Source organism: Anomaloglossus baeobatrachus, chromosome 4, assembly GCF_048569485.1.
Source record: "Anomaloglossus baeobatrachus isolate aAnoBae1 chromosome 4, aAnoBae1.hap1, whole genome shotgun sequence".
NCBI lineage: Eukaryota > Metazoa > Chordata > Amphibia > Anura > Aromobatidae > Anomaloglossus > Anomaloglossus baeobatrachus.
Genome location: NC_134356.1, coordinates 637,614,769 through 637,637,302, shown reverse-complemented (window position 1 = coordinate 637,637,302; position 22,534 = coordinate 637,614,769). Strand labels below are relative to the sequence as shown.

The window sequence follows — 22,534 nt, the reverse complement described above, 5'->3', positions numbered from 1 at the left end:
ACCCCGAAAGAAAAACCCACAATGGTCACAGAAATAACTTGAATCTGACAAAAGTAAAAATAAATAAAACAATGTATAAAAATGAACAAATGGAAGTCAGACATTTGCTTTTCAACCATGCTTCCACATAATTAAAAAAAAAAAAAAAAAAAAACAACTCATGAAACAGGCCTGGTCAGAAATGATGGCACAACTGAAAAAAAATGTGACAAAAGGTCACATTAAATCAAGGTGTGTCCATTAATTGGCATCACAGGTGTCTACAAGCTTTTAATCAGTCAGTGGGCCTGTATATAGGGCTACAGATACTCTGTAAAAAAGCCAGACTGAAATTTGCCAAACTACATGTTGACAAGCCACAAAGCTTCGGGTAGAATGTCCCATGGACAGATGAGACAAGAATGGAACTTTTTGGCAAGGCACATCAGCTCTGTGTTCACAGACGGAAAAATGAAGCATATCAAGAAAGGAACACTGTCCCTACTGTGAAACATGGAGGAGGCTCTGTTATGTTCTGGGGCTGGTTTGCTGCATCTGGCACAGGGTGTTTTGAATCTGTGCAGGGTACAATGAAATCTCAAGACTAACAAGGGATTCTAGAGAGAAATGTGCTGCCCAGTGTCAGAAAGCTTGGGCTCAGTCGCAGGTCATGGATCTTGTAACAGGATAATGACCCAAAACACACCGCTAAAAACACCCAAGAATGGCTAAGAGGAAAACACTGGGCTATTCTGAAGTGGCTTCTTTGAGCCCTGACCTAAATCCTATTGAGCATCTTTGGAAGGAGCTGAAACATGGCGTCTGGGAAAGGTAACCTTCAAACATGAGACAACTGGAGCAGTTTGGTCTTGAGGAGCGGCCAAAATACCTGTCGAGAGGAGCAGAAGTCTCACTGACAGGTACAGGAATCATTTGATTGCAGTGATTGCCTCAAAAGGTTGTGCAACAAAATGTTAAGTTAAGCAGGGAACAATCATTTCTGTCCAGGCCGATTTCATGAGTTTTATTTTTTTAAAAATACCGATGAAGCAGAAAAGCATCAGTGTCTGGCTTTCATTTGTTCATTTTCAATTTTTTTTTAAAAAAAATCATTATTCCTTTTGTCAGATTCAAGTTATTTCTGTGACCTTTGTGGGTTTTTTTTCTTTCATTAAAAGAGAAGTACCAACAATTTTGACCACATGTGTATGCCCAAGAAGCAGGTAATACCCATACAATAACAGGCCAAACCAATGATACACTGCACATGGAATGTTAAATGGCACTGTGGTACTTATGACACAATGTGTAATATCATCAATACCTCTAGAGAAGTGATATATTTCTGCACAGCAATGTATACATGCCAGCGTTAGACTAGATTATAAAGAGTAAGGTAGTCAAAAACTGGAATTTAGTAATACAAAATCAGACAAGCGGATGACAAGTAAATGCAGCAGCTACGCCTAAAGAGAAAAAATATACAAGTGCTTCTCAATAAATTAGAATATCCTCAAAGTTAATTTATTTCAGTAATTCAATACAAAAAGGGAAATGCATATGTTATACAGTCATTACACACAGAGGAATCTATTTCTTTATATTATATAGAGCTCAACATATCCACTGCGGAGACACCATCACGTGTTTCTCAACGCAATGATTCTAGAGCAACGCCCCCTGGGAAGTATGCAAATAAGAAAGCCGCGGAGACACCATCACGTGTTTCTCAACGCTGCCAGGAAACTAGCCAGGGCTTTCACCGGGAAGGAACAACCACGGGAAGGGCAGTCTCCAGTCAAGGAGACCACCTATACCAAACATGGTATCCATCCACAGACAGCTGTTTCCCGGTGAAAGACCTGGCTGGAAATACCCCGAAACGGCTGTCTGTGGATGGATACCATGTTTGGTATAGGTGGTCTCCTTGACTGGAGACTGCCCTTCCCGTGGTTGTTCCTTCCTGGTGAAAGACCTGGCTAGTTTCCTGGCAGCGTTGAGAAACACGTGATGGTGTCTCCGCGGCTTTCTTATTTGCATACTTCCCAGGGGGCGTTGCTCTAGAATCATTGCGTTGAGAAACACGTGATGGTGTCTCCGCAGTGGATATGTTGATCTCCCTAAGGTCAACAATGCTTGCTTAAGTAGTCTTTTACTAGGCATTGCCCCCACTAGCCAGATTCCTACTCCACACTGATGAGGGGCAAATACCCCGAAACGGCTGTCTGTGGATTGATACCATGTTTGGTATAGATGGTCTCCTTGACTGGAGACTGCCCTTCCCGTGGTTGTTACTTCCCGGTGAAAGACCTGGCTAGTTTCCTGGCAGCGTTGAGAAACACGTGATGGTGTCTCCGCGGCTTTCTTATTTGCTTATTTATATATTATATAGAGTCATTACACACAGAGGGATCTATTTCTATATATTACCGTATTTTTCGGACTATAAGACGCACCTGACCATAAGACGCACCCTGGCTTTAGAGAAGGAAAATAGGGAAAAAAATTTGAAGCAAAAAATGTGGTCATGACACAGTTATGGGGCGAGGATCTGCTGCTGACATTGTTATGGAGGTAATGTCCCCAAATTCTTTACTAAGGTAGCCCATCCTGGTAATGATCCTCCTGCCTTGTGTATATGTATGTGTGTGTGTGTGTGTGTATATATATATATATATATATATATATATATATATATATTATATATTATATATATATACAATGTCCCTCATCCTGGTATAACCCCATCTTGCTATATACTGCCATCCTGGTATGTGCTCCCATCCTGCTATATACCTCATCCTGGTATATGGCCACATCATGCTATATACCCCATCCTGTCCTGCTATATACTCCATCCTGGCATATGGATGCATCCTGCTATATACCCCCATCCATCCTGCTCATATACCCCCATCCATCCTGCTCATATACCCCCATCCATCCTGCTCATATACCCCCATCCATCCTGCTCATATACCCCCATCCATCCGGCTCATATACCCCCATCATCCTGCTCATATACCCCCATCATCCTGCTCATATACCCCATCATGCTGCTCTGTCCGGCATCCTGTGACACACAAAAATAAATAAATAAACGTTTATACTGTACTCACCTTTCCTCGCTCCACGCAGCATGTCTCCTCCTCCCGTCTGTGCCGGCAGCGCTGTGTGGAGCCGGCCACGATCCCTGCAGCATCGCAATGTCCTCCTGTCTGCCGACTCCGGCTGCGTGTGGACACGTGCGCACAGCGATGACGTTATCGCTGTGAGCGCCGCTAGTCTCCACACAGCCTGAGCCGGCAGACAGGAGGACATCGCGGTGCTGCAGGGAACGGTGAGTACAGTACACTGATTCACTGCACCCCGCGCTGATGATGATGCACGGGGAGCAGTGAATACAGCCGCACATGATCACTCCAGGCTGTAGTTGTCAGGGGTGATCATGCGGGCAGGTTGCTTACTATGCGCGCGTCCCCGCCCACCTGTCAGCTTCAGGGCTGAGAAATGATGGGCGGGAGGATGGGCGTGCATATGTAATGAGCGGACCCATGTGGTCACGGCAGGCGCTGCTGCAGCCTGCTCGTGCCCCGATGACCCGCTCCACCGCAGCACCCTCATTCCCCTCAAGCACATTCAGACCATAAGACTCACCCCCCCCACTTCCCCAACATTTGGGGGGAAAAAAAGTGCGTCTTATGGTCCGAAAAATACAGTTTATAGAGTCATTACACACAGAGGGATCTATTTCAATTGTTTATTTCTGTTAATGTGGATGATTATGGCTTACAGCCAATGAAAAACCAAAACTCATTATCTCAGAAAATTAGAATAATTACCACAAAACACCTGCAAAGGCTTCCTAAGCGTTTAAAATGGTCCCTAAAGGCCGCTTTACACACTACGACATCGCTCAAGCGATGTCGTTGGCGGTCACGGAATTTGTGACGCACATCCGGCCGCTGTAGCGATGTCGTTGGCGGTCACGGAATTTGTGACGCACATCCGGCCGCTGTAGCGATGTCGTTGCGTGTGACACCTATGAGCGATTTTGCATCGTTGCAAAAACGTGCAAAATTGCTAATCGGTGACATGCCCCCCTATTCCCAATTATCGTTGCTGCTGCGTGTACGATGTAGTTCATCATTCCTGCGGCAGCACACATCGCTATGTGTGACACCGCAGGAACGAGGAACCTCTCCTTACCTGCAGCCGCCGGCAGTGTGGAAGGAAGGAGGTGGGCGGCGGGATGTTACGTCCGCTCATCTCCGCCCCTCCGCTTCTATTGGCAGCCGCTTAGTGACGTCACTGTGATGCCGAACGAACCGCCCCCCTTAGAAAGGAGGCGGTTCGCCAGTTACAGCGACGTCGCAGGGCAGGTAAGTAGTGTGACGGGTCTGAGCGATGTTGTGCGCCACGGGCAGCGATTTGCCCGTGTCGTACAACCGATGGGGGCAGGTACTCACGCTAGCGATATCTGTAACGATATCCCAGCGTGTAAAGCGGCCTTAAGTCTGGTTCAGTAGGTTACACAATCATAGGGAAGACTGCAGCACCAGTCCAGGGGAGAAAAGAGTATTTACGCACTAAAAGAATACTAATGTCAGCAGTTGTGTGGAAGTCGAGCTCCTGTTGGGTCCAAAAAAGGGGAGTGATGAAAATCTAGCAGGAAAGCTGCCTATACCAATGAGTACTGACAGCAGGGAACAATATAAAGTCAGAGAGCATTTTGCGCAGCCAAACGCTGTGACCTTCTATGGCCAGAAACCACCTGGTTGTCTGTCACCCGTGACACCAAAGAAAGGTAGACCGTAATAGTAGCCATGGTATAAATACTACATGATAGAAGCAGCAAAGGATGGTAGGGCAGTGGAGAATGGTAAGGCCTGTGGGTATAAACCCGTACCTGTTATTCTATGGGTATTACCTGGTCCTTTGTGCATATGTGTTAGTTACTGTGTGAGAAATAAAGGTTGTTATATTTTATTATTGAATGGTGTGCTGGGTTTATATCGCGCTAACATGTACTGTGAAATACTGAAACAGAGCATGATCCCCCTTCGTTCGGAAACTGGGACGCAGGGCAGTATTCCAACAGAACGACCTCCAAGACGACTTCTGTCTTGTTAAAGAAACTAAGGGTGAAGGTGCTGGACTGGCCGGGCAAGTCTGCCAAGCAACAAACAAATCAATTCAACTTAACTGTGGAAAGATGATTGAAACCTCCTTGAAGTTTACAATTTCTGGGATACCCACACTAAACAAAGAGTTATAGTTGTTACCTATGATATGGGAAACCAGAGTTCCTATTGTAAACTAAATCCGGTTTCCCTCCCTCCCATCCTTCGGGTTCATGAATTAAGGATTAGGGTGTCCTGTGGTGAGAGAGATTAGCGTTTCTCCCATTTTGGAGTAGGATAACACTGTAGCCATTCCAACTTTTCGCTGGGGGTTGGAGAAGAAAGCTGTGAATCCCTCGTATACGATGAAGAGTTGAGACGGGAAAACCATAGACTAAGAAATGTTCTTATCTTTAAAAATCCTCTTGGTCTCTGCTTTTGGAGATCCACAGAAAAATCTGTTTTTATATGGAGACTGTTGCGTTATTATACTTGAGGGCCTCTTTCCATGGTCAGGCGCAATGCGACATCTCTGTACTTGCAATTCAAAAGCCATGCTAGGAGCAGGCTAGGAGGGCTCCTGGAGGTGAGGGCTTACCTGGGACTCTATGGGCCCCCTCCACCTCGCATATTTGGGATAATACAGCTTCCAAATTAGATTTAAGCCAGGTTACAATACATTTTTTCAAGGTGTTGATCTTCAGCTCTTTCACGTAGGCCTATAATCCTAATCCAATCTGGTTTTCAAGATCATCCTTTTTTTTGGCACTATGCATTCGCTGAACTAGAGACTTTTAGTTTGGTTGCTAATTGGTGAAAGCTTGTTCTCCAAATAAAGTTTCAGAGATTGTGCCACTTAAAGCCTGCATATCTAGATAAAAGTCCCACTCCGATCTTACCTGCTCAACTTTCCCTGTCAGTGAACACTTGAAACTGAGTTGGCCTGAAGTACCTTCTCTGAGACCTGGCTTAAAGTTATGTCTTCCTGCCCTTTCTCCATCTCATCCTTTGACATTTGCCCCTTCCGATACTCCGGGGTTTTTTGGCTGAAGCACCATACCTTAATGTTCGGTTGTTGTATGGCTAGAGCCCCCTAGTGAATTCTGTGAGATTAACCGCTACAGTAGAGCTTTTGTTCCTGCTCATCCTAGCAGAAACTTGAGTATGCCTTGGAGGAGAATATAAGGTAGAGTCCTCATATTATCAAGATTATCAAGACCACCACCCCCCCCCCCCCCCCCCCCCGTCATCTCCTCTACTATCTGCGTAGGGTATGTAGATCGGGTTTGCATTCTTCAGCGCATCAAGTGTTCAAAGGATGATTGCTACGGCGCATGAGGTGGGCTGCTCTGAGACAATGTCCCAGTGTCCAGAAAATGTCACCTGTTCACTTTTGAGGGAAAACTCCTTCAACTGTGACTTCCACAGTTTAAGTGTCCGCGATTTCCACTTTATGTCTATAAAGCAGTGTCACTGGCCCCTGACTGATTAGGGTACAAAGGACTCTTGTTTCAGGGATTAGAAGGATAGTGGCCGCAGCCGTAGCACCCTGATGGCACTAGGAACCAGCGGCAGCCTCTTAACCCAGCTGGTCTTCACCCAGGTTTATGGTGACACAGATGCCTGCTCTTCATCATGAGGCCGACTCCAGAGCAGCGGGTGTAATCAGCCGGGCGACATTAGCTTGGAGAAGCCTCAGCAGTAATTTCTTCGGCGCTCCATTGGGAGACCCAGACGATTGGGTGTATAGCACTGCCTCCGGAGGCCACACAAAGCATTACACTAAAAAGTGTAAGGCCCCTCCCCTTCTGGCTATACACCCCCAGTGGGATCACTGGCTGCTCAGTTTTCAAGCTTTGTGCGAAGGAGGTCAGACATCCACGCATAGCTCCACTGTTTAGTCAGCAGTAGCTGCTGACTATATTGGATGGAAGAAAAGAGGGCCCATACTAGGGCCCCCAGCATGCTCCCTTCTCACCCCATTCCTATTGGCGGTGTTTGTTAAGGTTGAGGTACCCATTGTGGGTACGGAGGCTGGAGCCCACATGCTGCTTTCCTTCCCCATCCCCCTGAGGGCTCTGAGGAAGTGGGATCTTACCGGCCCCCAAGCCCTGAGGCCGGGCTCCATCCACAGACCCGTAGAACCTGCTGGATACGGAGCTGGGTACCGTTCAGGGACAAGGCCCTGCGACTTTCAGGTACTCTGTGTCCCCGTAGGGACAGGCCGCGCACACTCCAGACTTGCTGGGTGTGCTAGTGCGCCGGGGACAGTAGCGCTGCGCGCTGGGGTTACAGTCACTGCAGTTTCTCTGAGGGACTTTATGTGTGGGGGACTGCCGCGCCGGCCGCCCCTGGAGCGGCGGCGCGGCTGAGACTTGTGGTGCGCCGGGGACTTAGCGCCGACCGTGCTTTTACGACGGCGGCGCTTATAAATCTAGTCCCCGGCTTTTGCGGCCTAGCTCCGCTTCGTTCCCGCCCCCACCCTGTCAATCAGGGCAAGGGAGAGACGCTGTACGGTAGTCAGCGCCGAGGGCTGGAGTCTGATTTACATACTCCAGCCCTCTCACTGGGCACAGTGGGACGCCAGTTCCCGCTCTTTGTCTGCACACGCCCAGGGCCCGCCCCTCTCCACAGGACGCCGGCAGCCATTCCTACATGCAGTCTGGCTGGAGAACGGACACAGGCTCTGGGAGACCCAGACAAGGGATTTCTGGCGACCACACACCCGCGTTAAGCGGGCGGTAAGCAGCACATTAGTGCTGGCCCCACTAGTGCCACAGTGTTATATTGGTGTATTTTTTTCTCTATACCATATATATATATATATTGCACTGTAAGGTCGCTTCTTGGCTGTATACCCTATATTGCTCTGAGGAGACGACAACATGTCATCCGCAAAACGCAAGGGTGCCAAGACACAGGCTGTATACGCTGCTTGTGCCGCTTGTGGGGCTGATCTACCGGCAGGTTCCAAAGACCCCCATTGTGTGCAATGTTCGGTCCCTGTGCCACTTCGTCAGCCGGAGTCTATGGTGGTAGTGGCCCAGGCAGAGTCACCAGTGAACCCTGTCCCGGTGACGGGGACAGAGTTTGCAGTTTTTGCTGACAAGATGTCTGTCACTATGACAAAAATCCTAGAGACCTTGCAGGCCAGGCCGGTCACTCAGACCATGGACACTGCTGCGTCAATGTTCCCCGGTCCCCCTCAGTTGGAGTTAATCCGTGCTTCAAGGGGGTCCCAGGCATCTCAGGCTGAAGGCTCTGACTCAGATGACAGTCCCAGGCAGCCTAAGCGAGCTCGCTGGGAGAGACCCTCCACGTCATCACGCGGATCAGGGTCTCAGCGAGAAGAGTCTCTGCGTGATGAGACAGAGGACGGTGATCAGGAGTCTAATCCTGACACCGCTCTCAATCTGGATACTCCTGATGGTGACGCCATGGTAAATGACCTTATAGCGGCCATCAATAGACTGTTGGATATTTCTCCCCCAGCCCCTTCAGCAGAAGAGGCAGCTGCACAGCAGGAGAAGTTCCATTTCAGGTATCCCAAGCGTAAACTGAGTACTTTTCTGGACCACGCTGACTTCAGAGAATCAGTCCAGAAACACCAGGCTTATCCAGACAAGCGTTTCTCCAAACGTCTTAAGGATACACGTTATCCCTTTCCCCCTGACGTGGTCAAACGCTGGACCCAGTGTCCAAAGGTGGATCCCCCAATCTCCAGGCTTGCGGCTAGATCCATAGTTGCAGTGGAGGATGGGGCTTCACTTAAAGATGCCAATGACAGACAGATGGACCTTTGGTTGAAATCTGTCTATGAAGCTATCGGCGCGTCATTTGCTCCAGCATTCGCGGCCGTGTGGGCACTCCAAGCTATTTCAGCTGGTCTGGCACAGGTGGACTCTATCATACGTCCAGCAGTGCCGCAAGTGAAGTCCTTAACTTCGCAAATGTCTGCGTTTGCGACCTATGCTATCAACGCTGTCCTGGACTCTACGAGCCGTACCTCAATGGCGTCTGCCAACTCGGTGGTTTTGCGCAGAGCCTTGTGGTTAAAAGAGTGGAAAGCGGATTCTGCTTCCAAAAAATGTTTAACCAGCTTGCCACTATCTGTAGACAGACTGTTTGGTGAGCAATTGGCTGAAATCATTAAACAGTCCAAGGGTAAAGACTCCTCCTTACCCCAGCCCAGATCAAGCAAACCTCAACAAAGGAGGTGGCAGTCGAGGTTTCGGTCCTTTCGAGGCTCTGGCAAGGCCCAATTCTCCTCGTCCAAAGGGACTCAGAGCAAAAGGGCTCAGATTCCTGGCGGGCTCACTCACGCCCCAAGAAAGCAACCGGAGGAACCGCTTCCAAGGCGGCTGCCTCATGACTTTCGGCCTCCTCCCTCCGCATCCTCGGTCGGTGGCAGGCTCTCCCGCTTTTGCGACATTTGGCTGCCACAGGTCAAGGACCGGTGGGTAACAGACATTTTGTCTCACGGGTACAGGATAGAGTTCAGTTCTCGTCCTCCGCCTCGGTTCTTCAGAACTTCCCCACATCCCGACCGAGCAGAGGCTCTTCTGCAGGCGGTGGGCTCACTAAGAGCAGAAGGAGTGGTGATCCCTGTTCCTCTTCAGGAACAAGGGCAAGGTTTTTACTCCAATCTCTTCGTGGTTCCAAAAAAGGACGGCTCGTTCCGTCCTGTTCTGGACCTAAAGCTGCTCAACAAGCATGTGAACGCCAGGCGGTTCCGGATGGAATCCCTCCGCTCCGTCATTGCCTCAATGTCTCAAGGAGATTTCCTTGCATCAATAGACATCAAAGATGCTTATCTCCACGTGCCGATTGCTACAGAGCACCAACGTTTTCTACGTTTTGTGATAGGTCACGAACATCTCCAGTTCGTAGCTCTGCCATTTGGTCTGGCGACAGCCCCACGGGTTTTCACCAAGGTCATGGCGGCAGTGGTAGCAGTCTTGCACTCCCAGGGACACTCGGTGATCCCTTACTTGGACGATCTACTTGTCAAAGCACCCTCTCAAGAGGCATGCCAACACAGCCTGAATGTTGCGCTGGAGACTCTCCAGACTTTCGGGTGGATCATCAACTTTTCAAAGTCAAATCTGTCACCGACTCAATCACTAACGTATCTTGGCATGGAGTTTCATACTCTGCCAGCGATAGTGAAGCTTCCGCTGGACAAGCAGCGGTCACTACAGACAGGGGTACAGTCTCTCCTTCACGGTCAGTCGCACTCCTTAAGGCGCCTCATGCACTTCCTAGGGAAGATGGTGGCAGCAATGGAAGCAGTCCCGTTTGCACAGTTTCATCTGCGCCCACTTCAATGGGACATTCTCCGCCAATGGGACGGGAAGTCAACTTCCCTGGACAGGAAAGTCTCCCTTTCCCAGACGGCCAAGGACTCTCTGCAATGGTGGCTTCTTCCCACCTCATTATCACAGAGAAGATCATTCCTGCCCCCATCCTGGGCAGTGGTCACGACAGACGCAAGTCTGTCAGGGTGGGGAGCAGTTTTTCTCCACCACAGGGCTCAAGGGACGTGGACTCAGCAGGAGTCCACCCTTCAGATCAATGTTCTGGAAATCAGGGCAGTGTATCTAGCCCTACTAGCCTTCCAGCAGTGGCTGGAAGGAAAGCAGATCCGAATTCAGTCGGACAACTCCACAGCGGTGGCATACATCAACCACCAGGGAGGGACACGCAGTCGGCAAGCCTTCCAGGAAGTCCGGCGGATTCTGCTGTGGGTGGAGGACAGAGCATCCACCACATCAGCGGTTCACATCCCGGGCGTAGAAAACTGGGAAGCAGACTTCCTCAGTCGCCAGGGTATGGACGCAGGGGAATGGTCCCTTCACCCGGACGTGTTTCAGGAAATCTGTCGCCGCTGGGGGGTGCCGGACGTCGACCTAATGGCGTCGCGGCACAACAACAAGGTCCCGACGTTCATGGCGCGGTCTCGCGATCAAAGAGCTCTGGCGGCAGACGCCTTAGTGCAAGATTGGTCGCAGTTCCGGCTCCCTTATGTGTTCCCACCTCTGGCACTCTTGCCCAGAGTGCTACGCAAGATCAGATCCGATTGCAGCCGCGTCATACTCGTCGCCCCAGACTGGCCGAGGAGGTCGTGGTACCCGGATCTGTGGCATCTCACGGTCAGCCAACCGTGGGCACTACCAGACCGACCAGACTTACTGTCCCAAGGGCCGTTTTTCCATCGGAATTCTGCGGCCCTGAACCTGACTGTGTGGCCATTGAGTCCTGGATCCTAGCGTCTTCAGGATTATCCCAAGGAGTCGTTGCCACCATGAGACAGGCTAGGAAGTCCACTTCTGCTAAGATCTACCACAGAACGTGGAGGATTTTCTTATCCTGGTGCTCTGCACAAGGAGTATCCCCCTGGCCATTCGCGTTACCTACTTTTCTTTCCTTCCTGCAATCTGGGTTGGAAAAGGGCTTGTCGCTCGGCTCCCTTAAAGGGCAAGTCTCGGCACTATCCGTGTTTTTTCAGAAGCGTCTAGCACGACTTTCTCAGGTGCGCACGTTCCTGCAGGGGGTTTGTCATATCGTCCCTCCGTACAGGCGGCCGTTAGATCCATGGGATCTAAACAGGGTACTAGTTGCTCTCCAGAAGCCGCCCTTCGAGCCTCTGAGGGATGTTTCACTTTCTCGTCTCTCACAGAAAGTGGTCTTTCTAGTGGCGGTCACGTCTCTTCGGAGAGTGTCTGAGCTAGCAGCGCTGTCATCCAAGGCTCCCTTCCTGGTGTTCCACCAGGACAAGGTAGTGCTGCGCCCCATTCAGGAGTTTCTCCCTAAGGTGGTATCCTCTTTTCATCTTAATCAGGATATCTCCTTGCCTTCCTTTTGTCCTCATCCAGTTCTTCGGTATGAAAAGGATTTACATTTGTTAGATCTGGTGAGAGCACTCAGAATCTACATTTCCCGCACGGCGCCCCTGCGCCGCTCGGATGCACTCTTTGTCCTTGTCGCTGGTAAGCGCAAAGGGTCGCAGGCTTCAAAAGCCACCCTGGCTCGATGGATCAAAGAACCAATTCTTGAAGCCTACCGTTCTGCTGGGCTTCCGGTTCCATCAGGGCTGAAGGCCCACTCTACCAGAGCCGTGGGTGCGTCCTGGGCATTACGACACCAGGCTACGGCTCAACAGGTGTGCCAGGCAGCTACCTGGTCGAGTCTGCACACTTTCACCAAACATTATCAGGTGCATACCTATGCTTCGGCGGACGCCAGCCTAGGTAGAAGAGTCCTGCAGGCGGCAGTTGCCTCCCCGTAAGGGAGGGCTGTCTTCGCAGCTCTAACATGAGGTATTCTTTACCCACCCAGGGACAGCTTTTGGACGTCCCAATCGTCTGGGTCTCCCAATGGAGCGCCGAAGAAGAAGGGAATTTTGTTACTTACCGTAAATTCCTTTTCTTCTAGCTCCTATTGGGAGACCCAGCACCCGCCCTGTTGTCCTTCGGGATTGTTGGTTTTTTCGGGTACACATGTTGTTCATGTTGAACGGTTTTCAGTTCTCCGATGTTACTTCGGAGTGAATTTGTTTAAACCAGTTATTGGCTTTCCTCTTTCTTGCTTTAGCACTAAAACTGAGCAGCCAGTGATCCCACTGGGGGTGTATAGCCAGAAGGGGAGGGGCCTTACACTTTTTAGTGTAATGCTTTGTGTGGCCTCCGGAGGCAGTGCTATACACCCAATCGTCTGGGTCTCCCAATAGGAGCTAGAAGAAAAGGAATTTACGGTAAGTAACAAAATTCCCTTCTTCCTCCGCAGCACACACTCCTTATCTCCCCTCAGCTCCGGCACCTGACATTAAGATGACTTCCTCTACCACACGTGCCCTGCCAGATTTCTTTAGTGTCTGTGTAAGATGTCGCTGCCTGAAAATTAATGTTCGCAGTCGCCCAGCCAAGCCCACCTTTCTTTAAGGAGCATTTTGGTCCACATAAGGTCAGGGAAAGGATAAAACCCTCAGGATGAAATTTAGGAGAGCAGGAGCTCCACTCCAACACGTCTACCCCTCTTATCGTCCTTATCATACAATCCATTTCTCTAAATCTGCAGTCTGGTCACCATGTGGCGGCTGAATAATTATTTATAGTGTTATTTTCTTCAGCGCTCTATTGGGAGACCCAGACGATTGGGGTATAGCTACTGCCCTCCGGAGGCCACACAAAGCACTACACTAAAAAGTGCAAGGCCCCTCCCCCTCTGGCTATACCCCCCCGTGGTATCACGGGTTCTCCAGTTTTAGCTTTGTGTGCGAAGGAGGTCAGACATCCACGCATAGCTCCACAGATTTTAGTCAGCAGTAGCTGCTGACTATTTCGGATGGAAGAAAAGAGGGCCCATATAGGGCTCCCAGCATGCTCCCTTCTCACCCCTGGATGGTGTTGTAAGGTTGAGGTACCTATTGCTGGTACGGAGGCTGGAGCCCACATGCTGCTTTCCTTCCACATCCCCCTGAGGGGCTCTGAGGAAGTGGGATCCTGCCGGCCTCAAAGCTCTGACGCCGGGCTCCATCCACAGACCCATTTGAACCTGCTGGATACGGAGCTGGAGTACCGTTCAGGGACATGGCCCTGCACCATTACAGGTACTCTGTGTCCCCGTACACACAGGCACAGCACACTCCAGACTTGCTGGGTGTGCTAGTGCGCCGGGGACAGTAAAGGGTTACAGTCACTGCAGCTTTGCTGAGTGACTTGGTGTTTTGGGAACTACCGCGCCGGACGCTCCGGGAGCGGCGGCGCGGCTGGGACTTGTAGTTCGCCGGGGACTGGGCGCCGACCGCGCTTTTACGGCGGCGGCGCTTATAACTCCAGTCCCCGGCTTCTGCGGCCTAGTGCCGCTTCGTTCCCGCCCCCTCCCTGTCACTCAGGGAAGGGGACAGGCGCTGAGCAATCAGCAGCGCCGAGGGCTGGAGCCTTTTTACATGCTCCAGCCCTCTCACTGCACTCTGTCGGACGCCGGATTCCCGCTCTGCCTTGGGGGCACGCCCACGGCCCGCCCCTACTCACACGAGCTGGGGAAGAAGCCGGCAGCCATTACTGCAGAGCTCGGACTTTCGGCTCCAAGGCAGGACGGTGGCGATCATACACCCGCTTATAGGCGGGCGGTAAGAGGCACATAGTGCTGACCACGATATAACTGCAGTGTGTACATGTGTTTGTTTTTAACTACATAGGTCGCTATATGCCCGCTTGGGGAGCGACACATCAGCAGCAGGAAAGCAGGTGTGCTAAGGCACAGGCTTTCTAGGCTGCTTGTTTTGCACGACTGAGGTGTTCATTTGTGTTTATGCTGATATGCTATACATTGCACTGTACAGTCGCTAGTCTTAGCTATATTCTTCTGGAATGGCTAGACTACAGCAGCAGAAAACCAAGGGTGCTGGGGCACAGGTTTTTTTCTATGCTGCTTGTATTGCATGGGCTGCAGTGTGCATTTGTACTTGTGCTTGTATGCTATACATTGCACTGTATGGTCACTCTTCTGGGCTATATTCCCCTAGATGACCAGTCTACAGCAGCAGAAGAGCAGAGGTGCCAGGGCACAGGCTTCTATGCTGCTTGGATTGCATGTGCTGCAGTGTTCATTTGTACTTGTGCTTGTATGCTATACATTGCACTGTAGGGTCACTCTTCTGGGCTATATTCCCCTAGATGACTAGTATACAGCAGCAGAAGAGCAGGGGTGCCAGGGCACAGGCTTCTATGCTGCTTGTATTGCTTGTGCTGCAGTGGTCATTTGTACTTTATGCCTGTATGCTATACATTGCAATGTACGGTCACCAATCTCGGCTATATACTTCTAGATAGCTAGTCGGCAGCGGCAAAAAAGCAACACAGATTTCAGTGCTGTTTTTACTACATGGGATGCTGTTCATGGCACCGTCCCATTGTGTGCATGCTCCCCTGTAACGCGTCGTCTGCCGGGGTCTCTAGCACTTCGTCTGCCGGGGCTCTACTAGTTGTGGCCAAAGAAACCTCCTGTCAACCCTGTCCATGGACAGGGACGGAGTAGTCATAATATAGAGACTTGCACCCATGGGCAATCTACTTGGCCAAAAGGCAGCATACGGAATGATCCTATACCGTCCATCAATGGAAGGTTGGATCTTTCTCCCTCAGCTCCCCCAGTGGAGATAGGAGACGAACAGGAGAAGTTCCTTTTCAGTGTCTCACGCAGATATTGAGTATTTTTCTGGCCACGCTGACTTCAGAGAAGCAGTCCAGGAACACCACGCTTACCAGATAAGCGTCTTCTCCAAACGTTTTTAGGATACACGTTATCCCTTTTTTCCCCTGACGTGGTCAGCGCTGGACCCAGGGTCCAAAGGTGGATTCTCCAATCTCCAGGCTTGCATATAGAGCCATAGTTGCACTGGAGATGGGGCTTCACTTCAAGATGCATTCACAGACAGATGGACTCTGGTTGACATCTGTCTAGGAGGCTATCGGCGTGTCGGTTGCTCCGGCATCCACAGCCGTATTGGCAACCTAACCTTTTCTGCTGTTCTTGCGCAGCTGACCTTGAGCAGGGACATCTGTACCGCAGAGGCGTCCGTAACCCCGCAATGTCTGCACTGCGACTTACCCTGTTAATACTGTCCTAAAAGTACAGTCGAGGTTTCGGTCCTTCCCAAGCTCCGGCAGGTCCCAATTGTCCTCGTGCAAAAGGGCTACAAAACCTCAGACGGGCTCAGATTCCGGCCGGGCTCAATCTCGCCCAAGGAAGGCAGTCGGAGGAACCGCTACCAAGGCGGTCTCCTCAGGACTCTCAGCTCTCTCTCTCTCTCTCTCCGCATCCGCGGTTGATGGCAGACTCCCCCGCCTTTGGCGACATTTAGCTGCCACAGGTCACAGACCGGTGGGTGACGGACATTGTGCTCACGTGCACAGGACAGTGTTCTGTTCTCGTCCTCCGACTCCATTCTTCAGAACGGCCCCACCTCTCCACCGAGCAGATGCCCTGCTGCAGGCGGTGGACGCTCTAAGAGCAGAAGGAGTGGTGATCCCTGTCCCCCCTCAGGAACGAGGGCGAGGGTTTGTACTCCAATCTCTTTGTGGCTCCAAAAATGGACGGTTCCTTCCGTCCTGTTCTGGTTCTGAAACTGCTCAACGAGCATGCGAACGCCAGGCGGTTCCGGATGGGATCCCTCCGATCCGTCATTGCCTCAATGTCTCTAGGAGACTTCCTTGCCTCAACAGACATCAAAGATGCCTATCTCCACGTGCCAATTGCTACGGAGCACCAACGTTTTCTACGTTTTGTGATAGGAGACGAACATCTTCTGTTCGTAGCTCTGCCATTCAGTCTGGCGACAACCCCACGGGTGGGCACCAAGGTCATGGCAGCAGTGGTAGCAGTCTTGCACTCTCACGGACACCCGGTGATTCCGTACTTGGACGATCTACTCGTCAAAGCAACCTCCCTCGAGGCATGCCAACGCAGCCTGAATGTTACGCTGGAGACTCTCCAGACTTTCGGGTGGATCATCAATTGGGCAAGGTCAAATCTGTCTCCGACTCAATCACTAACGTATCTCGGCATGGAGTTTCATACTCTATCAGCCATAGTGAAGCTTCCGCTGAACCAGCAGCGTTCACTGCGGACAGAGGTGCAGTCTCTCCTTCAAGGCCAGTCGCACCCCTTGAGGCGCCTCATGCACTTCCTAAGGAAGATGGTGGCAGCCATCGAGGCAGTTCTCTTTGCGCAGTTTCATCTGCGCCAACGGCAATGGGACATTCTCCGCCAATGGGATGGGCAGTCAACCTCCCTGGACGGGAAGTCTCCCTTTCCCTGACGGCCGAGGACTCTCTGCAATAGTGGCTTATTCCCACCTCATTGCCATAGCCCCCATCCTGGGCAGTGGTCACGACAGATACGAGTCTGTCAGGGTGGGGAGCAGTTTGTCTCCGCCACATGGCTCAGGGGACGTGGACTCAGCAGGAGTCCACCCTTCAGTTCGATGTGCTGGAAATCGGGGCAGGGTATCTTACCCTATTAGCTTTCCAAAAGTGGCTAGAAGGGAGCAGATCCGAATCCAGTCGGACATGCAGTCAGCAGCCTTCCAGGAAGTCCGGCGAATCCTCATGTGGGTGGAGGACACAGCATCCACCATATCCGCAGTTCACATCCCGGGCGTAGAAAACTGGGAAGCAGACTTCCTCAGTCGCCAGGGCATGGACGCGGGGGAATGGTCCCTTCACCCGGACGTGTTTCAGGAAATCTGTTGCCGCTGGGGGGGGCCGGACGTCGACCTAATGGCGTCTCGGCACACCAACAAGGTCCTGGCATTTATGGCACGATCGCGCGATCACAGAGCTCTGGCGGCAGACGCCTTAGTGCAAGATTGGTCGCAGTTCCGGCTCACATATGTGTTTCCACCTCTGGCACTCTTGCCCAGAGTACTGCGCAAAAATCAGATCCGATTGCAGCCGCGTCATACTCGTCGCACCAGACTGGCCGAGGAGATCGTGGTACCCGGATCTGTGGCATCTCACGGTCGGCCGACCGGGGTCACTACCAGACCGACCAGACTTACTGTCTCAATGGCCGTTTTCTCCATCGGAATTCTGCGGCCCTGAACCTGACTGTGTGGCTTGTGTGTCCTGGATCCTAGCGTCTTCAGGATTATCCCAAGGGGTCGTTGCCACCATGAGACAGGCTGGGAAGCACACGTCTGCTAAGATCTACCACAGAACGTGGAAGATTTTCTTAATCTGGTGCTCTACTCAGGGAGTGTCTCCCTGGCCATTTGCATTGCCTATCTTTCTTTCCTTCCTACAATAGGAGTTAGAAAAGGGCTTGTCGCTAGACTCCCTCAAAGGGCAAGTCTCAGCACTATCCGTGTTTTTTCAGAAGCGTCTAGCACGTCTTTCTAAGGTGCGCACGTTCCCGCAGGGGGTTTGTCATATTGTACCCCCGTACAAGCGGCCGTTGGATCCATGGGATCTGAACAGGGTTCTAGTTGCTCTCCAGAAGCCGCCTTTCGAGCCTCTGAAGGAAGTTTCCTTTTCTCGCCTGTCACAGAAGGTGGCGTTTCTCGTTGCGATCACATCGCTTCGGCGAGTGTCTGAGCGGGCAGCTCTGTCATCCAAGGCTCCCTTCCTGGTGTTTTCACCAGGACAAGGTAGTGCTGCGCATCATTCCGGAGTTTCTCCCTAAGGTAGTATCCTCGTTTCATCTTAATCAGGATATCTCCTTACCGTCCTTTTGCACTCATCCGGTTCACCGGTATGAGAATGATTTACGTTTGCTAGATCTGGTGAGAGCACTCAGAATCTACATTTCCCGCACGGCGCCCGTACGCCGTTCCGATGCCCTTGTCGCTGGTACGCGCAAGAGGTTGCAGGCTTCTAAAGCCACCCTGGCTCGATGGATCAAAGAACCAATTCTGGAAGCCTACCGTTTTGCAGGGCTTCCGGTTCTTTCAGGGCTGAAAGCCCATTCAACCAGAGCCGTGAGTGCGTCCTGGGCGCTACGACACCAGGCTTCGGCTCAACAGGTGTGCCAGGCAGCTACCTGGTCGAGTCTGCACACTTTCACCAAACATTATCAGGTGCATACCTATGCTTCGGCGGATGCCAGCTTAGGTAGAAGAGTCCTGCAGGCGGCAGTGACATCCCCGTAGGGGAGGGCTGTTTTGCAGCTCTAACATGAGGTATCTCTTTACCCACCCAGGGACAGCTTTTGGACGTCCCAATCGTCTGGGTCTCCCAATAGAGCGCTGAAGAAGAAGGGAATTTTGTTACTTACCGTAAATTCCTTTTCTTCTAGCTCTTATTGGGAGACCCAGCACCCGCCCTGTTGTCCTTCGGGATTTCTTGGTTGTTTGCGGGTACACATGTTGTTCATGTTGAACGGTTTTTCAGTTCTCCGACGTTATTCGGAGTTAATTTGTTTAAACCAGTTATTGGCTTCCTCCTTCTTGCTTTGGCACTAAAACTGGAGAACCCGTGATACCACGGGGGGGTATAGCCAGAGGGGGAGGGGCCTTGCACTTTTTAGTGTAGTGCTTTGTGTGGCCTCCGGAGGGCAGTAGCTATACCCCAATCGTCTGGGTCTCCCAATAAGAGCTAGAAGAAAAGGAATTTACGGTAAGTAACAAAATTCCCTTCTTATGGTGGAAGACTATTAGAGACATCACATTTATGTCCTCTAAAATTGCAATTTATATATCCTGGACATGCCAATACATTGATGATCAATTTGCAGATCTGCAGTAATATGTTGGGTATTTTAGGTTGCAGGTGTGGCCCGGATATGCAGCAAGCATACGGAGAACAGACGGCGGCCTATTCCTTCTAGCTGACATCACCCATAAGATTATACGTAATGATTCTGTACTGGACATCATGTAAGTTCTGTTCATTTATGTAGTCGTTATTATAGGACTCAAATATCAATTCTTTAATTCCTGATTTTATTACTGAATTCTCATCCTTGGCCTAGAAAGATTGTCCTTATCCGTACCAGTCCCATTTATTACACAGGGACTCCCTGGTGCCATTTTCAGAGGAAGACTGTAACCTTTTAGAATGGTTTCAGAATATGAAAGAAAATGAACTGCACTTTTAGAAAACTATTTTCCCCTGACATAGTGGTATGTCAGAAATTTTTATGTATGGGATTCTTGGCACATGGACCACAAGCAAACAAACGTTCTACCACCGTTCTATGATACCTGTGGTCGAAAATCGGTGTGGAAATATCCTAATGGAAACTCAAAGAACAAACAAGATTTATTGATGTTCTTTTTCTCAAATCAGTATTACCTCTTTTAGACCCTGTGCGCACCATAAAAAGCAATTTTCTTAAGAAAATTCTGGAGGCTCAGTAAGATTTCCGCACCTGCGGGAAAATACCGCACCGAAATCCGCATCCAAATCCGCATGCGGTTTGTTGCGTTTTGCTGCGGATTTGGTGCGGAAATGCTGCAGCCAGCATCGGACTGGCTGCTGGAGGAATCTCCAGTAATACCAGGCCTGGCCGCGGTTACCTGCACTGAACTCCGGAGCTCCCACCTGAGCTCCGGAGTGCAGCCTAGGCTAAACTGCGAGCGCCGAGTGATTGATTCCCCGATAATTGCAGTTTAGTTCAGGCCGGGCTGATCTCCGGAGCTCAGGTGACAGCTCCGGAGTGCAGCCCGGCCTCTCTACAGCTGTCACCTGAGCTCCGGAGATCAGCCCGGCCTAAACTGCAATCGCCGGGGAATCAATCACTCGGCGCTCGCAGTTTAGTCTACGCTGCACTCCGGAGCTCAGGTGACCGCTCCGGAGTTCAGTGCAGGTAACCGCTGCCAGGCCTGGTATTACTGGAGATTCCTCCAGTAGCCAGTCCCACAGCTACCTGCGGAAAAGAATTGACATGCAATTGTTTTTGCTGCGGGAATCCCGCAGCAAAACATGCAGCTGTCGAAATCCGCCTAGTGCGCACAGGATTTTTTTCCCCCATAGGATTTGCTGGTGAACTACTGCAGAGCTGTTATGATCATTTTCTGCAGCAAAACATGCAGCAAATCCGCGGGTAATCCGCGGAAAATTCCGTCTAGTGCGCACAAGGCCTTATTATACGTTCTTGTCAAAGATTGTGAAGCCTGCTGAGGAGCTGTGCAATACAAGGCAGATGTCGGCTGTGACTATGGCTTGCTCTGTTTGTAGCAGTTTAACTATTTAAATGCCTCTTTCACCGCAGTATATAAACGCCACCATTGTAGGTGTGTATGTCATTTAACCCCTTAAAGGGAACCTGTCAGGTGCAAAATGCACCCAGAACCACGAGCAGTTCATATTTTTGTTCCCTGCCTAACTGTCCCTGTATACACTAGCATAGATAAAGGGATCTTTAGAAAGAGTATTTCCAAAGATCTTTTATCTTATGCTAATGAGCGTGGGGACTAGTCCCAAGGGTGTTATATCCCACAAATAGCCGCCCTCTTAACATATTAGCGTGATCACAGAGTTGTACTAACATGCTATTCAATGCAGTGGTGCTGCGCAAACCTGTGTTTACTGTGACTTTGCTTCTGAATACAATATACACCCAGAACTGCCCGTGGTTCTGGGTGCATATTGCACCTGACAGGTTCCCTTTAATGACTGACTGACATAAAATGTCATGAGTAAGTGTCAGTTCCTGCGTCATGACGTGCTATGTCCATCATGGATTAAAGCGGTGATAATGTGAAAACATACAAGTGACCACTCTGTGCTGGCAGTAGTCACTGACAGCTGCCTAATAGAAAATAATTCTGGCACACTTGGAGAATATATGAAGAAGAGAAAATCTTGGAATGCTTAAATGGTTTTATTTTGTGCATAGGTAAAAAAAAAATGATGATAATTCATCCATCCAACGTTTCGACCGTTAGAAGGTCTTTATCAAGGACAAATTTATCTAATATAACAAAAACATACGCACCATTAGTGCATGAAAATATATAAATCAACATAGCATGATCATGGCATTGGTTGTAACAACAATCTCTGATAACATGATGATAGCACATAATCAAACAAAGACATACATATGCTTATAAAATCCATGTGTTGAAATAAAAATAAAAAAGCCTAACAAAAGAGACCAAGCTCATGAAAGGTACACTTATTATTTGGCAAATGAGGGCAGTAGTGACCCACCTATATGAACAACTGTGTGGTGTATGTTCAATAATATGAAGACATCACAATGCAGTCAAAAAATGGACAAAGGTGTGATCCTATGTAGGAGACAAAATCAAATGAATATCGTATACATAACATACAAACATGCAAATCAGAAGAGTTTCATTCTTCTGCAATACCTATCTACAGGTGTGTCTTTCTCCACTTATACCTTATGCATTGAAGTAAATTGATGATCAATAGTAGTGACCTTTTTCCAGAGGGAAATGGGATATAGACAATTCTAAATGCAAGTAAATATAAATATGCGCATTAGAATAATACATGGATTATTCTAACTTCATGATTAAAGTGAAATAATGTGTCCTGAAGGAGAATAGTCTACCTGAAAAACTGTTTCGCTGTCAAAGGTAGATACCTGGGAGCATAAGAGAAAGTTTCGTGTTTCCTTCACTGATGGTTTCTCAGTTGCCTCAGAAGAAAAGGAATGTTCTGAGCAAGAGAGTCACAAATACTTGCATTAACGCATAAAGCAGGGAGAAAAGACATATATAGTGACTTCTGTGTATTATATAACAGATGGTAAGAAGGCAAAAAACTACCTGAAAAATGCAGGAATGGTATACTGTTACTCGCACTGAGGAATTCACAATGGCCTCAGGGTAACATAAGTGCTATGGACAAAATATATGAACATCAGGAATTACAAGCGGGATAGGAAAACCAGTATAAGTATCCTACCACATGTACCTTATACTGGTTTTCCTATCCCGCTTGTAATTCCTGATG

At 49.8% G+C, this 22,534-nt stretch overlaps 1 protein-coding gene across 1 annotated transcript in view; it reads left to right on the top strand.

The window, feature by feature from the left end:
- The window catches only part of PIWIL2 (piwi like RNA-mediated gene silencing 2), a 376,860-nt gene that overhangs the window by 181,301 nt on the left and 173,025 nt on the right, over window positions 1-22,534 (top strand). Inside the window, exon 11 of the mRNA XM_075346446.1 lies at window positions 19,366-19,479. Coding sequence (XP_075202561.1) covers window positions 19,366-19,479 — 114 coding nt within the window. The remainder of the gene's footprint in view (window positions 1-19,365; window positions 19,480-22,534) is intronic.